General features: G+C 40.4%; 1 protein-coding gene across 1 annotated transcript in view; it reads left to right on the forward strand.

Moving 5' to 3' along the window:
- pgap6 (post-glycosylphosphatidylinositol attachment to proteins 6) overlaps nt 1-9179 on the forward strand; it is a 36987-nt gene extending 27808 nt beyond the window's left edge. The window contains exons 11-13 of the mRNA XM_043711566.2: nt 1368-1514; nt 2533-2649; nt 5844-9179. Coding sequence (XP_043567501.2) covers nt 1368-1514; nt 2533-2649; nt 5844-6140 — 561 coding nt within the window. The 3' untranslated portion in view covers nt 6141-9179. The remainder of the gene's footprint in view (nt 1-1367; nt 1515-2532; nt 2650-5843) is intronic.
- Nucleotides 9180-22017: the final 12838 nt, after the last annotated feature.

Genomic DNA, 22017 nt, shown 5'->3' on the forward strand with positions numbered 1-22017 from the left:
GGAATAAATGATTATGGTAAAGGATGTAGTGCTAGTAAAGTAGACAGTTATATCCTGGATAATGTTGAACTACTTGACGTTTGCTGGTGCTGCATTCAATCAATGTAGCCTTATAGCTTGTAGCTGGTAAAGTTTTGGGGATTCCTTGCTGTGGAACACCTAACCTGTTCTTGTCATCACAATAATTATGTAATTTTATTAGGGGATTACATTATTAAATAAGGACTGTTTTTTCTGATTTGGAGCTCAATTTTTGCTGTTGAATATGTCATATTAGATCATCCATCATCCTATCATAGTTCACCCATATCACCATATTGTGTGCTGCCTGGCCTGTATGTTTTTAGCACTTGCAGTTCAAGTATAATATTTCCAGCATCCATAGTATTTTGCCATTTTATTAATTACACCCTCCGCACACATTGAAACTTCCCCAAAAAGGCACCTGAAAAGTCCATTTTCTATGCCAGTATTACTTTCAAACCTCTTAACTTATGTGATATGGGTGAACTATGATGTGACATGAGCCTCCCCTTTCATCAGCTAATCTTCACTGGGTTGTAGTGAACTCTTCTTTTTCTGAACTAAGCAACATGTCTACTTTGTTAAACTAATATAAAGAGTAATACTGGCATCGAAAATGGACTTTTCAGGTGCCTTTTTGGGGAAGTTTCAATGTGTGCGGAGGGTGTAATTAATAAAATGGCAAAATACTATGGATGCTGGAAATATTATACTTGAACTGAAAGTGCTGAAAATATACAGGCCAGGCAGTACATGTGCAGGGAAAAATAGTCAATATTTCAGTTTGGTAACCTTTTACAGAGCTGCCAAAGATCCAGATTTTAACAGGTTTAAACAAGGAATGGGTGGGAAGTCCAGCACTATGTCAAACTAGAGTTGGCATGAGAGTGTCTATATTGTGATACACTGAGCATGACAACTCAATGGTATTAGTGAGTTGGACTTGTGGGGGCTTTTCCTGTCTATCATTTTGATATGTCAGGTGATAAATCAATCGTGTAGTGAGAGTTTTGGATAAAAGTATCTTATTTTGTTCACAGATGAGACAAATGAATGTTTGAATTCTGTAAAAATCCACCTTCTTTCATGGTTACTTCAGTTAGTAGCCTACGGATAACCAGGTTTAATTAATTCTATTTCATACACTTCTCATGGTGGAATTTTAACTTGAGACTCTGGAGTTCTGGTCTAGGACCATGTCAATTAGGCTACTGTATCTGTTCTGTGTTTATAAAGAAATAAATAATAAAATGGTGTGAAGAAACTGCTGTTTAAAGTGTATTATTAGAGTGACAAATTTTGAACCACCAAAGAATGACAATTTTAAAAATTATTCCTTACAGTTTTATCATGCATGTGATCAACCTGGAATTGCTGTCATGTGCATTATGGAATATGACACACTGCAATACTGTGATTTCCTTGGTTCGGTTGTATCTGTGTGGGTTACAATTCTGTGTATGGCGAGGTTAAGATCCCTCCTTAAATATGTAAGTATTAATGACTTTTCATAGGGGTAGTTTTTGGATTTTTTTGACCATTTTTGATATTTTAAATGTATTAAAGCTTAGCTGTTCAGTTTTTTTTTCAAAATAGTCTTGAAGAGTGTGCGAATTAATAATACTAATGAAATAGTATTGTTTTCCCATGGACAATGACAAATAAGCAGCTGCTTATTTTTAAGTAATGAACTACTCATACCAATTTATTAGAACATGACTAGTTCCAGCTTCTAATCAAAGCTGCTGGAAGCACTTCCTTTCTGTTTTTTTTTAAATCCACCTGCCATGGGATGTTATGCTGCACCCCTAAAACAAGTGCGACTAAATCAAGGCCTTCTGACTCTGGTAGGAGTACTGCCACTGCACCACAAGAGTACTCTCTTTTCTGGTCATGAACAAATTGAGGAATTAGACAGATGTCAAACTTTTCAAACAGAAGCTTTGAAAGCTGACAGGCTTGTTCAACAAGACTGAATTGTTTTGTTGAGCCAAAGAATTAGTTTGAAGCCTTTTTCTTTAGTTAATTCTAGTATAGCAGTCCACAGTTTAATGATTGGTGAAGGGGAATGTATTTGTTTTCTGTATAATTGTGCAATGATGAGTAGTGTGGGTTAAAATTCATCAGATTGATCATAACTACTGACTTGAAGTTGGTCACATCTCACCAAATACATGCTTAGTTTGTTTTCAGAGAGATTGAAGAAGCAAAAAGCATGACCGTTCACCTCCGATCCCAAGGGGATGTTATTTTCACGTGCCTGGATGGCTTGTATGAGCAAGTGTATGATAGTGCTGTAAAATTAAGCTATTTTGTTCTCTTACTGAAGTAATTAAATACCACTTGAGGGAGTAACTGCAGCAAACTTCAAAGAAATGAAACTTTGATCCTGGAAATTCTTCAAAAGTGTAATTCAATTATTTAGGTCAGCAATGATACCTTAAAATTAGTCTTAAATATTTCATTGTTAAATGTGATTCATTTACACTGTACTTTTTATTATTAAAGGTACTTTTTATTCTTGGTTCCTTATTGATTGCCATGTCAATGCAACTGGACCGCCGCGGTCTTTGGAACTTATTGGGCCCATGCCTTGTTGCCCTGTGCATCATGATAACTGCATGGGTGAGTATAAAAGTACATAATAAGTGGCTGTTTTAACTTGTATCATGCACAAACCCGAATATAAACTACTACATGTGGACTCGTGTCAGTGAATGAATAAGCAAGACCCTGCAAAACATGGAGATGTTCCAAAACATCTTATGACTTGCAAACCAGGCTATTCCCTGACCCTTTCCTGTGATCATATTCTCGATTGTCATATTGATGTCCTAACAACCTGCTTCATAAATGGTGACACTTTACCCTTTTCTAAAAACCCTCTGCCAACCTGTAGTTTCCACCAACTCCATCCAAACTGCTATTGTGATGGTGCTGTCTTCATTTCCAACTCACATCTTGGGAGCTTCTCCCATCTTACCTGCACTTCCTTAAAAAAAAAAATCACTTTCCTTTATTTCTCTTGTATCTACATTTTAAAATCCTTGTCTATCATCCCTCTACAGGTTTCTATGCCAGATATGATTCCTGCCTTTCTATCTTGGATTGCTGATTATTTATTTTCTAGTTATAATCTCCATTTCACATCATTTTGAATTTCTCTTCTTCAAATAGTGGCATCTTGTTCTTCCTAAACTGCTCTTATGCCATAAATTGCCCTTCTCCATCGCCACCATCTTGACCTTGCTATCTTGCTGCTGTTGTCATCTTGGTAATTACAACTCCATTCAGGATCACTACTTTGTGTCCAGAGCAATAGGGAAATTTCTCAGTGATTCAGATACTCCGACTGATCAAGTCAGCTCTTCAGTTGGATATATTCAAATTCTGGCTTTTGAGGGTGCAAATGTTCTGTAATGGAAACAATGGAATAAGAGACGATTTTCATGAGGACATGCCAAAATTTGTGGTGAAGAAATGTTTGAAAACTCATGGAATCACTTTGACATTGGTTAGTCTCTTGCCTTGTCTTGCATCTTGCTACCTTTTTTGAGCTCTGCTTTGTCTCTTTGCCATCAGGCTACTTGTCTAGCATCTGATCAAAATGAGCCATAATTATTTTCTCTCCTGAAATTGGCAAGATTGAAACCATGCTTTTGGGAGCCCACATGAAAATCTGCTTTCCTCACTAATACCAGTTCGCTTCCTGATTTGCTGTCTCAGGCAGAAAATTTTTATTTTTGAATTCCTATTCCTTCTGCCCTCTTATCCTGTCTGTAACCAGCTGTTACTTTTACATGTTACATATTTTATAAGAAGAAAAATTAACTTGTGGGACTTTGTTGTTGCTGGCTAGGCCACATTTATTGGCTGTTTGTAGATGCCTTAAACAAGGTAGTGGTGAGCTGCTGCCTTGAACCCCTGCAATCCATATATAGGAGGTAGACCCACTATGCCATTCTGGTGGAAATTCCAGGATTTTAACCCATTGATGCTGAAGGTTTGTGATATAATTCTAAGCCAGGATGGTGAGTGGCTTGGAGGTGGTAGTATTCCTATATAGTTGGAAGTTGCCTTGGGTTTGGAAGATGGTGTCCAAACTTCACCTTTGGTGAATCTCTACTGTCCATCTTGATACTCCACACTGCTGCTACTGAATATCAGTGATAGAGGGAATAGATGCTTGTGAATGTGGTGCCATTCAAGCAGACTGTTTTTTCCTGGATAGTGTCAAACTTCTCGAGTGTTGTTGAAGTTGCCAAGTGAGGAGTATCCATCACAATCCAGAAATTCACCAAAGATCCTTAGACAGCACCTTCCAAACCCACGACTACTTCCATCTAGTAGGACAATGGCAATAGATACTTGGGAACACCATCACCTGCAAGTTCCCTTCCAAGCCACTGACCATCCTGACTTAGAAATATAACACCGTTCCTTCACAGTTGTTGGGTTAAAATCCTGGAATTCCCTCCTTACTAGCATTGTGGGTCAACCCACCGCAAGTGGACTGTGGTGATTCAAGAAGGCAGCTCAACACCACTTTAAGGGCAAATAGGGATGGGCTATCAACGCTGGCCAGCCAATGATGCCCAAGTCCCGCAAATGAATTTAAAAAAAAAATTCTGCCTTGTTAGATGGTAGACATCAGGCGCATAGTTATTTTCATTTTTCTAGCCTTTGACCTGCTCTTGTGGTCATGGTATTTATGTGGATTGTCCATTTGAGATTATGATCAGTGGTAACCCCCTGGTTATTGAGAGTGGGTTTCAGTGCCGAATTTGCCTTGAATATCAAGGGGTAGTGGTTAGATTGTGGTCATACATGGTCATTGCCTGGTGTTTGAGTGGTGCAAATATTACTTATCACTTTTCAACCCAAGTCTAGATGTTGTCCAAGTCTTGTTGAATTTGAACATGGACTGCTTCAGTATGTGAGGAGACTCAAATGGTGCAGAACTTTGTGCAACTACTTAGCCGAATCAAGTGCTGCAATCTTCAATTTCTTTTTCATCTACAAATACAACTACTTAATTGCTTTTGCTCAGTTTCCAATATCCACAAACCTCAGCTTCTACAACATACTGCAACATGTATCCCGTTTTGTACTGTCCCTTAAAACACGAAAAACCTATCTCTTTTGGCTTTTTAAAAAATCTTTCCTCTTTTGTATTGACATCTGTTTATTCTTGTTGTTCAAAACACCTTGGAATATTTTTACACTGAAAGCAAGTTATTTCAGTTATTCAAAAGGCATTTCATATTTTTGCATATTTACCTTATAATATTGAATAGGTGCAGGTGATAGTTTTAATTTCCCACTACCCTTAGGGATTCTAAGAATGACATTTACCATTTGCTTGCAGGTAATATCAGTTCTGTCACAAAAACAGAAACTATTGGAGAAACTCAGCAGGTTAGGCAGCATATTTGGAGATGTTAACTTTGCTTTCTCTCCACAGATGCTGACAGACCTGCTGAGTTTCTGCCACAGTTTGTTTTTGTTTTAGATTTCCAGGAGTTCTTTGTTTAATGATATCAGTTCTTCCTTCTTTGCTAGATTTTATTTAGAAATGAATCTAGGTACAAATTTTATTGTGCGAAAGTGAGGACTGTAGATGTTGGAGATTAGAGTCGAGCGTGTGGTGCTGGAAAAGCACAGCAGATCAGGCAGCATCTGAGAAGCAGGAGAGTCGACGTTTCGGCAAAAGCCCTTCATCAGGAATTCCTGATGACAAATTTTACTCGACAAAGCAAGATTTAATTTTACAGTTAGATAGTTACCAGCAAATCAATAATTTTGTTTTATTCTTTCAGGTGTTTCGTGGCGTGAAGCGACGCCATTGTTATCCTCCAACATGGAAACGCTGGGTGTTTTTCTTGTTACCAGGAATAGGTGCAGCATTAATTGCTATTGCTGTGTATGGATTTCTGGAAACAAAGGAGAACTACTACTATACACATAGCATTTGGCATATTCTCGTAGCAGGAAGTGTGGTGTTTTTGTTACCACCAGGTAAAAAACATATAAACCTCTGGATTTGGAAGCAGAAATTTACATGCGGATACCAGCTTTGCTCTGATGTAAAAGAAGACTTGTACATTGTTTGTTGAATTAAGCTAGTTTAGATAGACTAACCTAATCTGAGTAAACAGATTATTTTTATACAAAATATCTAATATGGGTGAGCGTCTTCTTGAGTTTCTGTATTGCGCTTTAAAATAATTGATTTTAGAAAAAGACCACGAAACACTGTAAAGTTAAGTGACATCTACTTCAAACTTATTTAAGACTTTATCTGCTGAGAGATCCTACGCAAATTTTATAACTAAAGAAATGGATGTTGAACTTTTTTAAAAACAACTGATGCATTTATTTTGTCTTTAATTTAACTTGACCTTAATTTTAGTTTCTGTTGCTCAGGCTAGAGTAAATAGGTCCAAAGTGGTTACAGCACTGAAGGGAAATCATTCACCCAAATGGTGATTGGTGGCAATCCAAAGCTTATTTTTGTTTAACCAGAATGGCACAAGAAATTTTATGATAACCATTTAAAGGACAACTGCATTCAAATTATGACAAGTGATTTGTTGCCCTAATTAATGGGCCAGCTATTTGTGCGTGAATTTTGCTACACCACTCCACTTTTTTTTTTAAAAAATGAAGCATCGTTCCTGAAATTGGTTGATCAATTTAGGAACAAAATGTCCTGATGTATCTTTGCATGGATCTGATGGCTGTCTGGCTAAACTTTGTCCAGTAAGGCATGGTTACAAAGATGCCAAGAATATTCCAAGTGTGATTGGTGATGTGTTTTGAGTTGTCTGAGCTGGCAATGGTTTGCTACACTTGACCTCCATGTTCTATATTCCTATTGAGGATTGATTGAGCCAGACTTAAGTACCTCTGACAACCTATGCTTTGGTTTGTATATGTAGTACACAAAGTTCCAGAAATACTCAGGTTAGGCAGCATTGGTAGGGAGAGATATAACATTTCATGTTGATGTCCTTTTACCTCACGCACTTTGAAATCACAATGTTCTCCTTTTGCATGTAGTGACTTGATGGAGTTATTAGGGAGTTTAAAATGTTCATGAAACTAAGCTGCCTATAGTAAATAATAGTAGAAAATTGCAAGCTTTGAATGGAGATGAGTGACTTCCATTGCAATTGTAAGATTTTGTTTTTATATTTAATTGGAACAACTAGGAAATTTGCATGTAAAAGTAAGAATAGTTTTTTTTTAAAAATTGGATTTTCTTGAATACAGTTGCAAATGTGAGGAATTTTTCAGCAGTTGCTTTAGATTTTGGCAGTAATAGATACTCACCTTGATAGAAACCACCTTGCAGCTGATTTGTGTTTAATCAAATTCTAATGAAGGAACTGCCACCACATTGCAACTTCACCAATATTAGTACTCAGCTGAAGTATTGTTCACAACTGAGTATTAAGGACAAACAAGATTGGTTGATAGACTATTAGATAAATTGGGGAAACTCAGTCCTGTTGTCTGAGTAGTTAAATGTGCATGTTTATATTTAATGTCATGCAGTAGCACTTACCAAAGGCTTGCCATCAAGTTATGCAAATAACTTAATGATTTAACTCTTGGAAAATGGGCTTGAAGGGCTAGAATCCAAGATGATTGTTGAAAATCTTTATTTCCTCAAGTGTTTTCAGACCATCCTAAGTGCAGGATTCTCTTGATTTTAGTCTCTGGTCTATGATCACTTTTCTGTAGCATAAAATCAATATTTAGCCAGTTAGATCTCATGGTATAATTGTTGCTGAATGAATGTATTCCGTAAGAAATTGTTTTGCTCTGCACCATTATCTTGTGTTAACAAGTAAACATATACACCATTTTGTCTTGGAAAAGGTGCTAAATCCTTATACTATCTAGTATATTTTCAAATGTTGATTTTGTAAAAGCCTGACACATTGTGGGATATAACTGGGTCTTCTTGATAAACTTACCCACATTTGAGTTGAAGGAAGGATCATCGAGACAAGATAGATTTTCTGGTTTGAAATACTTTTGTGCTAAAATTGAACGTAGAAAATCGAAGGAGGATAAAAATGTCCAGTTCTTCAAAACAAAACCATCATGCTTGTTCTATGGATACTGCAATGATACTTATATGCATAGTTAAAGGATATCTGTTTCAGTTGCTGGTTTTGTCTGACACTTGGTGGACAAAAATGAAAACCTTTCTTTGGATTCGTTCTCCTGTTAACATGGAAAATGTCTTGATTTCCAAAAAAACATGCAACATTTTAAAAGAAAATGCAGGCATTTGTCCTAATATGAGCCTTGTAATTTTATTGGAAACATTCCTCATGCCTGACATATTTTGTCTTTATCTAAAATCCTTTTCAATTATTGGTGAGTAACAGTATGCTAAAATAATTGAGTTCCTTACAAATGTTCATCTATAATAAGCCTAAATTAATTACATTGCCGGAGATAGAATCCTCTTCACCAGCATCTATGCTCTGTAATCTAGTTCATGATTTCATATTAGGTCACCTTTGTTTCCTGAGCCATACTTCATGTTTTTTAACCATCAACTTCAAAATAACATAGTGCTTCATATTACTAATTGTCTCTCAAATTCACAGAATGGATTTTAAAAACTAAAGATACTTGAAATATTGTACTTTACTGTGGTTTTGATGCTAGTTTAATTACTACGGTAATCATAATAGTTGATCTACTTTTAGAACTGTGGACTAGAATATGCAACCAGTTGCAGAAGTTGCTACTTTCAATTCAGCAAGGTGAAAAAAACCAGCTTTTTAAAAAAAATGTTCTAAAGGAACAATGGAGATTATGTGGAGATATGTTATAATGATATATTGTATGTATATTATGATAAAGATTCTATGTAAATTGTGGGTGGAAAAGGTTTCTTATTAAGCTGTCTTAATTTATTCTGATATACAACACATTTTGTTACATAAAAATAAATCTAATGCATATAACGCTGTGCACAGTTAGGTTGCCTTTAATGGAAATATATATTTTGGAGTAATTTATTTTGGTTTAAAATTGTGCATGAACATGATTTAATGGTGGAAGCTTTCTATCATGTAATTTATAAAATGAAATGCCAGCTTGTAATAAATCTTATTTTGAAACCGTAATATGATCAATATTTTAATGGATTTACTAAAATTTTAAATATGCTCTTGTTTTGAGGTGGATTAATAGCTAAAACAATTGAGAAGTCAACTTCCAATCAGGCCATATTCACAGCAGGTAGGAACAAAGGGCAAAAACAGCCCTGTTGGGGGCATCTAATCTGTAAGAAAGCAAACTTTCAGATGTTAAAGTTGATTGTGCTTTGGGGAGGCAGTATATGGAAAATTTGAAGACATTGTTTTAACAGACGAGTGTACAGTTATTAAAATACTGGATTAGTGTGTGTTTAAATCACGTTTGCCTTCCCATTAAACAAACACAGAAGTAGGCCATTTGGTCCATCTACTCTGTCCTGCCATACAGTGAGATCTAGGCTGATCTGATAATCCTCAATGCCATTTTCCTGCCTTCTCCCCATAACGCTTGATTCCCTCACTGATTAAAAATCTGTGTCTAAGCCTTGCATATTCTTAATGACTCATCTTCTACTTTTCTCTGCAGGAAAGAATTCAACAGATTCATTGCCCTCCTCATTCTCCAATTTCCTCCTCATCTCGGTTTTAAATATGCAATCCTTTATGCTGCGATTCTGGTCCTAGATCCTCTCAAATGGTTTAACCTCTTTGCACCTATCCTATCAAGCCCCCTAAGCACCTTTTATGTTTCAATATGGTAATTTCTCATTCTTCTAAATCAAATGAGAACTGGCCCAACTTCCTCCCAATCTCACTTCAGAAGACAATATCTCCATATCTGGGGTCAACCTAGTAAACCTTCAGTGGACCGCCTCCAGTGTCAAAACACTTTTCTTCAATAATGGGACTGAAACCATTTATGGTGTTTTAGGTCTGGTCTGACTAGTGCCTTGCATACTTTTAGCAAGACTTCTCTATTTTCATACTTCATGCTCTTTGAAATAACAACATACTATTTAAGCGTCCTGTTATCTGCTGAACTTGTGTGCTTTCATTTTGTGATTCATGGACAAGGACTTCCAAATCTCTTTGTGCTACAGCTTCTTGCAGCCTTTTTCCAATTTAATAATATTCCACTTCTCTATTTTTCCTGCTAAAGTGTATAACTTCACATTTAACTACATTATATTCCATAAGCCAAATTTTTGCCCATTCTGTGTCCCCTGTATAATCTGTCATCCTCGCCACTTGTCTTCCCACCAATTTTTGCCATATGCACACTTGACAGTAGTACACTCACTTCACTATTCCAGGTTATTAATGTATATGATAAATAATTGTGGCTGAAGCATTGATCCTTGTGACTCTTCACTAATTACAGGTTGCCCTCTTGAAAACGATCCCTCTTTGAACTCTGTCTTCTAAGAGTCAGCCAATCCTCTTATCAGTGCTGATATGCTACTTCCAACATCATGGACTCTTAAAATAGTCTCATATGTGGTATCTTGTCTTATGCCTTTTCTAAATACAAATATGTTACATCTACTGATTCACCTTTATCCTATTTGTTACCTCTTCAAAGAATTCCATGAAGTTTCAGGCATGGCTTTCAATTCAAGAAACTATTGAATAATTATATTTCTGAATGCTCTGCTATTATTATCTTTTATAAATGGCTATTAATTTCCCAATGATGGATGGTAAGCTAACTGGCTTGTGGTTAGTTGTTTCTCTTTTTTGACTCCCTTTTTGTATAAGGCTTACATTTTTACGTTAGTACATTTTACATGTTAGTTTTCCAGATCTATGGATTCTTGGAAGATTATTATCAATGCATCCATTACATCTGTAGCTACTTTGTTTCTTATCCTAGGGTGGAACACATTATTGTGGTGCTGGAAAAGCGCAGCAGGTCAGGCAGCAGCAGAGAAGCAGCAGAATTGACGTTTTGGGTATAAGCCCTTCATCAGGAATATAGTAGGGTGGGTGGGGAGGAAAGATTTGAGAGATAAATAGGAGAGTCGGGGTGGAGGTAAGATAGCTGGGAAGGCGATGGGTAGATGGAGGTGTGGGGTGATGGTGATAGATTGGAGGGGAGGGTGGAGCTGATAGGTGGGAAGGAAAATGGACAACTAGGACAGTTCAAGAGGGTAGTGCCGAGTTGAAGGGTTGCATCTGGGGTGAGATGGGAGTGGGAGATGAGGAAACTGGTGAAGTCGATATTGATGCCGTGTGATTGGAAGGTCGCAAGGTGGAAGATGAGGCATTCTTCCTCCAGGGGTCAGGTGGCTTGGATTTGACAGTGGAAGAGGCCCAGTACTTGCATATCCTTGGCAGAGTGGGAGGGAGAGTTGAAGTGGCAGCCACAGAGCAGTGCGATTGTTTGGTGCGTGTGTCCCAGAGATGTTCCCTGAAACATTCCGTTTGTTGGCATCCTGTCTCCCCAATGTAGAGCAGATCATGTTGAGAGCAACGGACACTGATGAGGTGTTTTGATAAGCAGGAAAATCTCTACCGAATGTGGAAGGATCCTTTGGGTCCTGCAAGGATTGGAGGGTGGATTGGTGGGGGACGTAGCCCTAATGTGGAGTCGTGGGGGGGAATGGTCTCTGTGGAATGCTGATAGGTGTGGGGAGGGAAATATATCTCTGGTGGTGAGGTCTGATTTTAGGTGGTGGAAATGTCAGAGGATAATGCGTTGTATCTGGAGATTAGTGTGGTGGAAGATGAGGACTGGAGTGGGGGTGGTGATCTATCTTGTTGCGGTTGGAGGGATGAGGTTCCCCTGGTAATTTTCTTTGTCTTAATGTATAGCTCTTGTTAGAAGCCTATAGAGTTCTCCCATCCATGTGGATTTTGCATTGTCTGATCAAAATCATTTCTTACTATTCTACATATTCTGTCTTGTTTTAAAATACCTACCCAACTGTGTGCTTTTATTCCCCACTATCCATAGTCTGGATATCATTAACTCCAGTTGTAACAATGGGATAAACTCAATGATATTATTATAGCAAAATACTCTTCAAAAAAAGCCATACCATACTCTCAACCATAAGTTTACATTGACCTGTCCAAGACTCCCCTTATACCTTTCCACACAGTCTGAGAATGTCCAATGTCCAGCAAGTGAGCAGTTTGATCACTGATGGGTATCACAAATGTGTCAGCTAGTTTGATAAGTTGATCTTTAACATTTCTCCCCAGAGAGAGGCTTATTGATTGGACCCTTTTAACAAATGATTACATCAGCTTTGCTTGTTCAGGCTTCTCATAAGCTTTCATTTATTCACTCAAACCTGGATGTCACTGACTGAACCAGCATTTATAACAAATCCTTTGTTGCTCTTGAGAAGATGGTGCTTAGCGGCTGCCTTGAACTGCTGTAGGTAGAACCATAATGCCTTTGAGGGGGGAATTCCTGTACATTGATCCAGTAACAGTGAAGGATTGGCAACATATTTTCAAGTCAAGATGGTAAGTGCCTTGAAAGGGGACTTGCAAGTGGTGATATTGCCATGCATCTGCTACCGTTATTCTTTTCTATGGAAGTGGCTGCGGGTTTGGAAGGTTGGTGTCTAAGAAGCGAATTGGTGAATTTCTGCAGTGAATCTTGTATACATAGTACACACTGCTGCTCCTCACTCAGTGATGGAGGGAGCAGATATTTCTGATGTGGCGCCAATCAAGTTGGGCTGCTTTTTCCTAGGCGGTGTCACTGGAGTTGCATCCATCCAGGCAACTGGAGAGTATTCCCTAAAAGCCCTGATTTGACCCTTGTAGATGTTGGGCAGGTGAGTTATTCTCTGTAGTATTCCTAGCCCCTCAGCTGCTCATGTAACCACCTGTATGAATAGCTATTTATATGGATAGTCCAGTTCAGTTTCTGGTCAGTGGTATCCCCTGGGATGTGAATTGGGGGGGGTTCAGTGGTAGAGGGCGTCATACAGCATAGAAATAGACCTGCCATGTCTATGCTGACCAAGAAGCACTAAACTATGATAATCCCTTTTACCTGTACTTAGTCCATTGCTAACTATGACCTGGCATTTGAAGTGCTTGTCCAGGGGCTGCTTAAATGTTGTAAGAGCACCTGCTCCACCATCCTCTCAGACAGCACATTCTGTATTTCTACCGTCCTGTGTTTTTTTTTCCCTCTGGTCCCCTGTAAACCACTTACTCCTCACTTTGAACTTGTGCTCTCTGGTCTTAGATATGTCAGTCATGGGGAGAATGGCTCTAATGGTCTAATCTATTTATGCCTCCTAATTGTAAGAGGCAATGGTCTAGTGGGATTATTGCTAGACTACTGATCCAGAAACTCAGCCGACATTCCGGGGACCTGTGTTCAAAACCTGCCATGGTAGATAGAAGGATTTGAATTCAATAAAGTATATGGAATTAAGGGTCTAATGATGACTATTGTCGATTATCTGGTTCACTAATGTCTTTTAGGGAACAAAATCCTCACCCAGCCTGACCTATTTGTTATTCCAGACCCACAGTAATGTGGTTGACTCTTAATTGCCCAACGAGCAATAAATGCTGGCTGAGTCAGAGAGACCCACGTCTCATGAGTAAAAATAAAAGAAAACTGCTTACATTGATCAGATCTACCCTCTGTGTTTTTGACTTTGCAGAAAACTAATCCACCCTATCCAGTATCCATGGGGTAAACCTTCCTGCTTAATTTAAACCAGCAACGCAGAAAAGATTTATACTGTGCAACAATTTGTGAAAATTCGAGAGGCCACAAACTGTTTAAAGTAAAAATCAACAACCTTATTTCTTAAAGCATAACAGAATAATTAACTAACAACTATTTACAACTCCTTCCTCTAACCTATCTTTTACTTTTCCTTCTACAATACTAGTCCGATAAAACCCCCGATTAAGATTTATCAAAATTCAAATGTTCAAAACCAGCCAGATTTCTTCTTCTTGGGGATTTCTGTTTCACAGGTTACTCATCGCTAAAGGTACCTTTTTAAGGGAGCTATTTTTTGGGCAGTCTGTACACGCTGGTGGCTTAGCAGTTCTCCAATCAACTGTTCAAGTTTTCCCGGTCTTATACCCCCTAAGCATCGGATTGCGTCATTGGCTTTTAAGATTGTCAATATGCTAACTTCAAAACCTTATTAGAGTTTGGTATTTTTCGGGGTATAATTTAAACTGATTGGCCTAATTCAAATCTGTTTTGTTTCCAGGCAACCAGCTACCCTAGCTACTGGACCAAAAGGTTACATTATGTCTTGTTCAGAATACTTAGTGCTATCAGGTAGTTCTGCTAGCTTTTAACTCTCTCCAAGGAACAGTACACTCTTTAAACACATGACCCTAACATACCGATAACTTTAATCTAAGTTCGCCTTAACTTCAAAACATTAAATAAATACAAATCTCATCTAAACTTTATCATTTAAATCTGCGATAACGCATCTGTGATTACATTCTTATGACCTGCAACATGTATGATTTTTAATACTTGAATAAAATGGTCTCCTATTGTCTTTGAAGCATTCTAAGATGTAAGAGAATTGTGATCCGTGTACACAACCGTCTTGGACACATTGTTCATGACATACACATTAAAATGTTGTAAGGCCAATACCAAACTTCAATAGTTCTTTTTCGATTGTGGAGTATTGCCTTTGGTGGATGTGGATCTTCTTCAAAAAGTAACCAACTGGCAATTCAATCCCATCCTCACCTTCCTGTAGGAGTACAGCTCCAACACCTATGTCACGAGCATTGAAGGCGACTTTAAAAGGTTTTGAAAAGTTTGGAGTAGCTAAAACTGGTTTGGTGGTTTTCAAATGTCGAATGCCTCCTGACACGGTTCTGTCCACCGAAACATTGTGTTGTTCTTCAGTAAATTAGTTAACGGTGCCACTACACTGCTGAAGTTTAGAACAAACTTCTGGTAGAATCCGCTGAGTCCTAAGAATTGAAGCGCCTCTTTCTTCGGTGTTGGTCGTGGAAATTCTTCGATGGTCTTTGTCTTTGCGTTCCATAACGTCAACCTTCCATGACCAATGTTATGTCCCAAGAATGTCACCCCTGCTTTTGCGAATCCTGTTATATTTAAGTTTATCACCAGTTTTGCTTCTCGTAGTTGTTCAAAGAGCTCTGCCAAATGTGATCTTTCCAGGACTTACTAAAGATCACTAGGTCATCCAAATAGTCTACACAGTTTGTTTACCCAGCTACAACTCTGGTCATGAGTCTTTGGAATGTGCTGGGTGTATTCTTCATTCCAAATAGCATCACTTTAAAGTGATATAGCCCATTTGGGATTACAAATGCAGAAATTTCTTTTGCCATCTCTGGTAAAGGTACCTGCCAGTAACCACGCATTAAGTCCAACTTGGTGATGTAACTGGCTTGTCCGACTTTCTCCACACAGTCCTCCAATCAAGGAATTGTTTGAGTCAGATTTCGTAACTGCATTGACCTTTCAATAATCCAAGCAGAATTGTTGAGTCCTGTCCGGTTTGGGAACTAAAAGGATCGGCGAGCTCCACTCGCTCTGGCTAAGGTCGATAATGTCCTCGTTGAGCATGGCCTCCACCTCCATCTGAACCTGTCTGGCTTTGAAAGGATTTAGCCGATAGGGGTGTTGTTTTATGGGAACAGTGTTCCATATTTCTACTTCATGTACAATAACATTAGTCCTCCCCATCTGATTCTTACATTTGTCCTTATACTGCAGTAACAAAACTTTCAACTGCATTCTATGTTCCTGCGACAGTTTACGAACCTATCCCACTCCTCAAGGGCTTCTTCATTTTTTAAATCTATTATGAGGCACATCAAAATCCACATAATCTGGATTTGATTCCTCACTCTGAGGGGTAGTAACTAACACCTGTTTCTCCAGTTCCTTCGCTCTAGTATAATATAGTTTCAACATGTTCACATGACACATCAATACCTTTTTTTTTCTATCTGGCATCTTTCTGAGAGAGTTCTCCTGACTTACCTTTTTCACAATTTGGTAGAGACCACTAAAGCTGGCTTTGAAGGGATCTCCTATCAGTGGTAGCACTACTAACACATCATCCCCTTGGGAAAATGTCCAATTCTGAGAGCTTTTATCTGCCATCTGCTTCATTTTATACTGTGCTGAAAATGTGTTGCTGGAAAAGCGTAGCAGGTCAGGCAGCATCCAAGGAACAGGAGAATCGACGTTTCGAGCATAAGCCCTTCTTCAGGAATGAGGAAAGTGTGTCCAGCAGGCTAAGATAAAAGGTAGGGAGGAGGGACTTGGGGGAGGAGCGTTGGAAATGCGATAGGTGGAAGGAGGTCAAGGTGAGGGTGATAGGCCGGAGTGGGATGGGGGCGGAGAGGTCAGGAAGAAGATTGCAGGTTAGGAAGGCGGTGCTGAGTTCGAGGTGGGGGGAGGGGAAATGAGGAAACTGGAGATATCTGAGTTCATCCCTTGTGGTTGGAGGGTTCCTAGGCGGAAGATGAGGCGCTCTTCCTCCAACCATCGTGTTGCTATGGTCTGGCGATGGAGGAGTCCAAGGACCTGCATGTCCTTGGTGGAGTGGGAGGGGAGTCGAAGTGTTGAGCCACGAGGTGGTTGGATTGGTTGGTCCGGGTGTCCCAGAGGTTTTCTCTGAAACGTTCCGCAAGTTGGCAGTCTGTCTCCCCAATATAGAGGAGGCCACATTGGGTGCAGCGGATGCAATAGATGATGTGTGTGGAGGTGCAGGTGAATTTATGGTGGATATGGAAGGATCCCTTGAGGCCTTGGGAAGTTTAGGGGGAGGTGTGGTCGCAAGTTTTGCATTTCTTGCGGTTGTAGGGGAAGGTGTTGGGAATGGAGGTTGGGTTGGTGGGGGGTGTGGACCTGATGAGGGAGTCACGAAGGGAGTGGTCTTTTCGGAACGCTGGGAGGGGAGGGAAATATATCCCTGGTGGTGGGGTCCGTTTGGAGGCGGCGGAAATGACGGCAGATGATACGCTGTACATGGAGGTTGGTGGGGTGGTAGGTAAGGACCAGCGGGGTTCTGTCCTGGTGGCGGTTGGAGGGGCGGAGGAGCGGGAAGTGGAAGAGATGCGGTGGAAGGCATCGTCGACCACGTCTGAGGGGAAATTGCGGTCCTTGAAGAAGGAGGCCATCTAGGTTGTACGGATTTGGAACTGGTCCTACTGGGAGCAGATGCGGCGGAGACGAAGGAATTGGGAATATGGGATGGCGTTTTTACAGGGATATATTTCCCTCCCCTCCCCTATCAGCGTTCTCAAAAGACCACTCCCTCCGTGACTCCCTCGTCAGGTCCACACCCCCCACCAACCCAACCTCCACTCCCGGCACCTTCCCCTGCAACCGCAAGAAATGCAAAACTTGCGCCCATACCTCCCCCCTTACTTCCCTCCAAGGCCCCAAGGGATCCTTCCATATCTGCCACAAATTCACCTGCACCTCCCCACACATCATCTATTGCATCCGCTGCACCTGATGTGGCCTCCTCTATATTGGGGAGACAGGCTGGCTACTTGCGTAACGTTTCAGGGAACATCTCTGGGACACCCGGACCAACCAACCCAACCACCCCATGGCTCAACACTTCAACTCCCCCTCCCACTCCACCAAGGACATGCAGGTCCTTGGACTCCTCCATCGCCAGACCATAGCAACACGATGGTTGGAGGAAGAGCGCCTCATCTTCCGCCTAGGAACCCTCCAACCACAAGGGATGAACTCAGATTTCTCCAGTTTCCTCATTTCCCCTCCCCCCACCTTGTCTCAGTCAAATCCCTCGAACTCAGCACCGCCTTCCTAACCTACAATCTTCTTCCTGACCTCTCCGCCCCGACCCCACTCCGGCCTATCACCCTCACCTTGACCTTCCACCTATCGCGTTTCCAACGCCCCTCCTCCCTACCTTTTATCTTAGCCTGCTGGACACACTTTCCTCATTCCTGAAGAAGTGCTTATGCCCGAAATGTCGATTCTCCTGTTCCTTGGATGCTGCCTGACCTGCGCTTTTCCAGCAACACATTTTCAGCTCTGATCTCCAGCATCTGCAGTCCTCACTTTCTCCTCATTTTATACTGAGCCCTGTTTAGGTGCTGTTTAGCTAACTCACCTACTTGATCTAAACTCTCCCGTACCTCCAATACATAATCTAATTGTGAGATGTTCAACTTTGGTCCTGTCGAGTTTTCTTCAATTAATTTGAAAGGGCCTCTCGCTTCATGCCCGAATATTCATTTGAAGGGAGTGAACTGAGTAGATTCATTTGGGGCATCTCTAATGGCAAACAATATGAATGAGATACCTTTATCCCAGTCATTTGGGTAATCCTGACAGTATGTTCTCAACCTGGTCTTCAGGGTCTGATGCCGCCTTTCTAAAGCTCCCCGAGATTCAGGATGATATACACTGGGTTTAAAGTACTGTATACCTAAGCTATCCAGAACCTCCTTAAACAGTCTAGCAGTAAAATTTGACCCTTGGACCGACTAAATCTCTCTGGGTCGCCCATACTGTGTGAAGAAAACTACTTACTCCTCTACTACCCTTTTTGCCTTGATTCTCTGTAATGGAATTGCCTCTGGGAATCTGGTAGACATATCCATTATGGTTAACAAGTACTGGTTCCCACTTTTAAGTTCCCTCCCGAGATCTACGCAATCAATTATAACCCGCATGAAAGGTTCTTCAAATATGGGAATTGACAACAAAGGCGCTGATTTTATTACCATCTGTGGCTTGCCTACTGTTTGGCATGTATGACACATTCGGCAAATGTTAACCACAACCCTGTGCATTCCAGGCCCATAAAAATGTTTTTGCACCTTAGCCTGAGTCTTTCATACCCCTAGGTGACCTCCTTCAGATAGTTTATGTGCTCCCTGTAACAACACCCCTCTGTATGCTTCAGGCATCGCAATTTGGTGCACTTTGGTCCATTTCTCCTCTGCACTAACCTCCCGTGGTCTTCGTTTCAGTCTTAGGATTCTATCTTTCAAATAAAAATCCTCTGGAATATCCTCTGCCTCTTTTTTGGAGTACCCATTCAGATAGGTGTCTTTTATGGTCTTGTCTTGCTTTTTTTTTTGCATGTCTCTTAGCCTTTCAAGACTAAACACTTCTGTCTGACCTCTGCAAGTTTTTCTTGCACCATTACGTCAAACAGGGTATCTGCTAACTGAACCTCAACTCCTTCATCTTTCTCTTTACTTTTTGCTTTGTGCTGTGACTTGTCAACACGCAGATTGGGAAAATACCAGGATATTTCTGTTTTAACTCCTCAGTTTCTTGATCTTCCTTGGGCTTCTCCATAATAAGGGGTGTCACTCCCACCTTGGATCCTGCCAAATCATTCTCAACAACAAACTGAATTCCTGGACCTGACACGCTGTCAATCACTCCCACTGTAACTTCCCCAGTCTTAAGTTGGCACTCCAATCTCATCTTACATAGGGGGATGCTAAATTTCTGTCTCTCTATCCCACAAATTACCACACTCCTGGGTTACAGATCAGAAAGGGTGCATATTCGCTTATCCCTTACTATCGGCATTTGGTTAGATCCTGTATCTCTCAAAACTATAACTTCTTGTCCTTCTTTTCCTTTTCTTTCTGAGTAACCTTTACCCACAGAGGCAAATTCTTTGTAGAGATCAGGTACTAACTTCATACCCAGTCCCTGCCTCGGCTGTGCACTCTCCTGCAGCTTCTCAGTTCTTCTTGGAATCTCCTTTACCACCTTCACTCATGCCACTGGCTCAGCTTCTTTTACCACATCTTTTCCCATGGTGCCTTTCTTTAGCGACCAGCACTGTGACTTTACATGTCCCACTTTACCAGAGTGGAAACACCTGAGGTCTTGCACCTCCTTTCCACCCTCTTGGACTTCTTTTTTATCCTGTGGCATATTCTTACCAGTGCTCTCTACTCCTTGCTTTGTAGTGTAGGATCTTCCCTTCCCCCAACTTCTATCCCTCTCAGGACAAAATCCTGGCCGGGAGCTTGTCTTATGCGTCATCATGTTTTCATCTGCTAATTCTGCTGCCCTTCTCCCTGCCTGAAGTTTCTGTTCCTCCACGTGAATTCTTAGCATCTCTGGAAGTGAATTTTTAAACTCCTTCAGCAGAATAATCTCTCTTAGAGCCTCAAAGGTCTTATCTATATTTAAAGCACAAACCCATCGATCAAAATGACTGTTTGTTTGTTTAATTCTTTCGAACTCAACACAAATCTGACCTGTTTCCTTCATTGTGTTTCTGAACCGTGGCCTATATGCTTCTGGTACCAATTCATGAGCATTTAAAATAGCTTGTTTAATCTCTTCATAAACTCCTGACCCCTCATCTGACAGTGTGGCCTGACTAGCTCTGCCTACCAGTTTAGTCTGAACTAGCATTCCCCATGAATCCTCGGACCATTCCATCTGCCTAGCCAATTTTTCAGATGTAATAAAGAAGGCTTCGACATCTTTTTCATCAAAATGTGGTAAGAGCTTTGACATATTGTATACATTACCAGCTTCTCTTTTAATCTCCATCCTGTTGACTTGGCTGACTAAGTCGCAATTTCTCAAGTTCAAATTCTCTCTTCTTGCTCAACTAAGAAACTTCTCTCTCGCGCTCACTCTCGCTGTCTCGTGCACTCGCTGTCTCGTGCACTCGCTGTCTCGTGCACTCGCTGTCTCGTGCACTCGCTGTCTCGTGCACTCGCTCTCTCGTGCACTCGCTCTCTCGTGCACTCGCTCTCTCGTGCTGTCTCTCTCTCGTGCTGTCTCTCTCTCGTGCTGTCTCTCTCTCGTGCTGTCTCTCTCTCGTGCTGTCTCTCTCTCGTGCTGTCTCTCTCTCGTGCTGTCTCTCTCTCGTGCTGTCTCTCTCTCTCTCTCTCGCACTTGTGCTCGCTCGCTCTCTGTTTCTTGTTTCACTTTGCTCAGCCAAGAACCCCCCCTCTCTTTCTCTTTCCTCCTCACTTTCTTCTCTCTCACTTTGTTTATCTTCTAACTCCATTTGCCTTAATTGTAATATAAGTTTTTCTACGTCTACTCCTCTTATCTGTTTCTCTGACACACCTAAATGTTTGAATAACTCACTTACAATTTCAACTTTTGTCCTTGGTTAAACTCAAATCTAACTTATTTGGTAATTCTAAAAGTATGGCATTTTTCTTTCCTCCTTAACTTGCTTGGCAAATTTGAGAATCATCAAATCCCAGAACCTCTTTAGCAATTTTAAGAGCCATTTCTCTCACTTTTAATTTAATCAGCCACAAGTCACCGAAATTAAACAAATTGTCTCCCCTGCATTTTATTTCAAGATTTAGGACACTAACCTGCAAGTGTTTAAATCTGCTGGGATTTTTCGTATACCCAAATCTATTCAAATCTGTCTAAACCTGTTCAAATCCCAAATCCAAGGCCCAAACTGTTCAAATCATGGACAAGAGCCACCAAACCATTCAACTCCCAGCAATGTGCCCTCAAACTGTTATGTCATGGGTTAAATGCTCCTACTTATTTTCTGTGTTGCTGGTTTAAATTATGTATCCCATGCAGGAAACTGTGAAATTCCGAGAGGCCAAGAACTATTTAAAGTAAACATTAACAACTTTATTTCTTAAAGCATAACAGAGAATAATTAACTAACAACTATTTACAACTCCTTTCTCTAACCTATCTTTTACTTGCCCTTCCACAATACTGGTCCAATAAACCCCCCCCCCCCCATTAAGATTTACCAAAAATTCAAATTTTCAAAACCAGCCAGTTTTCTTTTTCTTGGGGATTTCTGTTTCACTGGTTACTGATCGCTAAAGGTACCTCTTAAGAGAGCTTTTTTTTTTGGGCAGTCTGTACATGCTGGTGGCTTGGCAGTTCTTCTCTCAACTGTTTAAGTTTTCCCAGTCTTATACCCGCTAAGCACCGGATTGTGTCATTGAATTTTAAGAT

Source organism: Chiloscyllium plagiosum, unplaced genomic scaffold (assembly GCF_037043375.1).
Source record: "Chiloscyllium plagiosum isolate Xiang-an unplaced genomic scaffold, Cpla_swu_hap1 HiC_scaffold_20, whole genome shotgun sequence".
NCBI classification, from domain to species: domain Eukaryota; kingdom Metazoa; phylum Chordata; class Chondrichthyes; order Orectolobiformes; family Hemiscylliidae; genus Chiloscyllium; species Chiloscyllium plagiosum.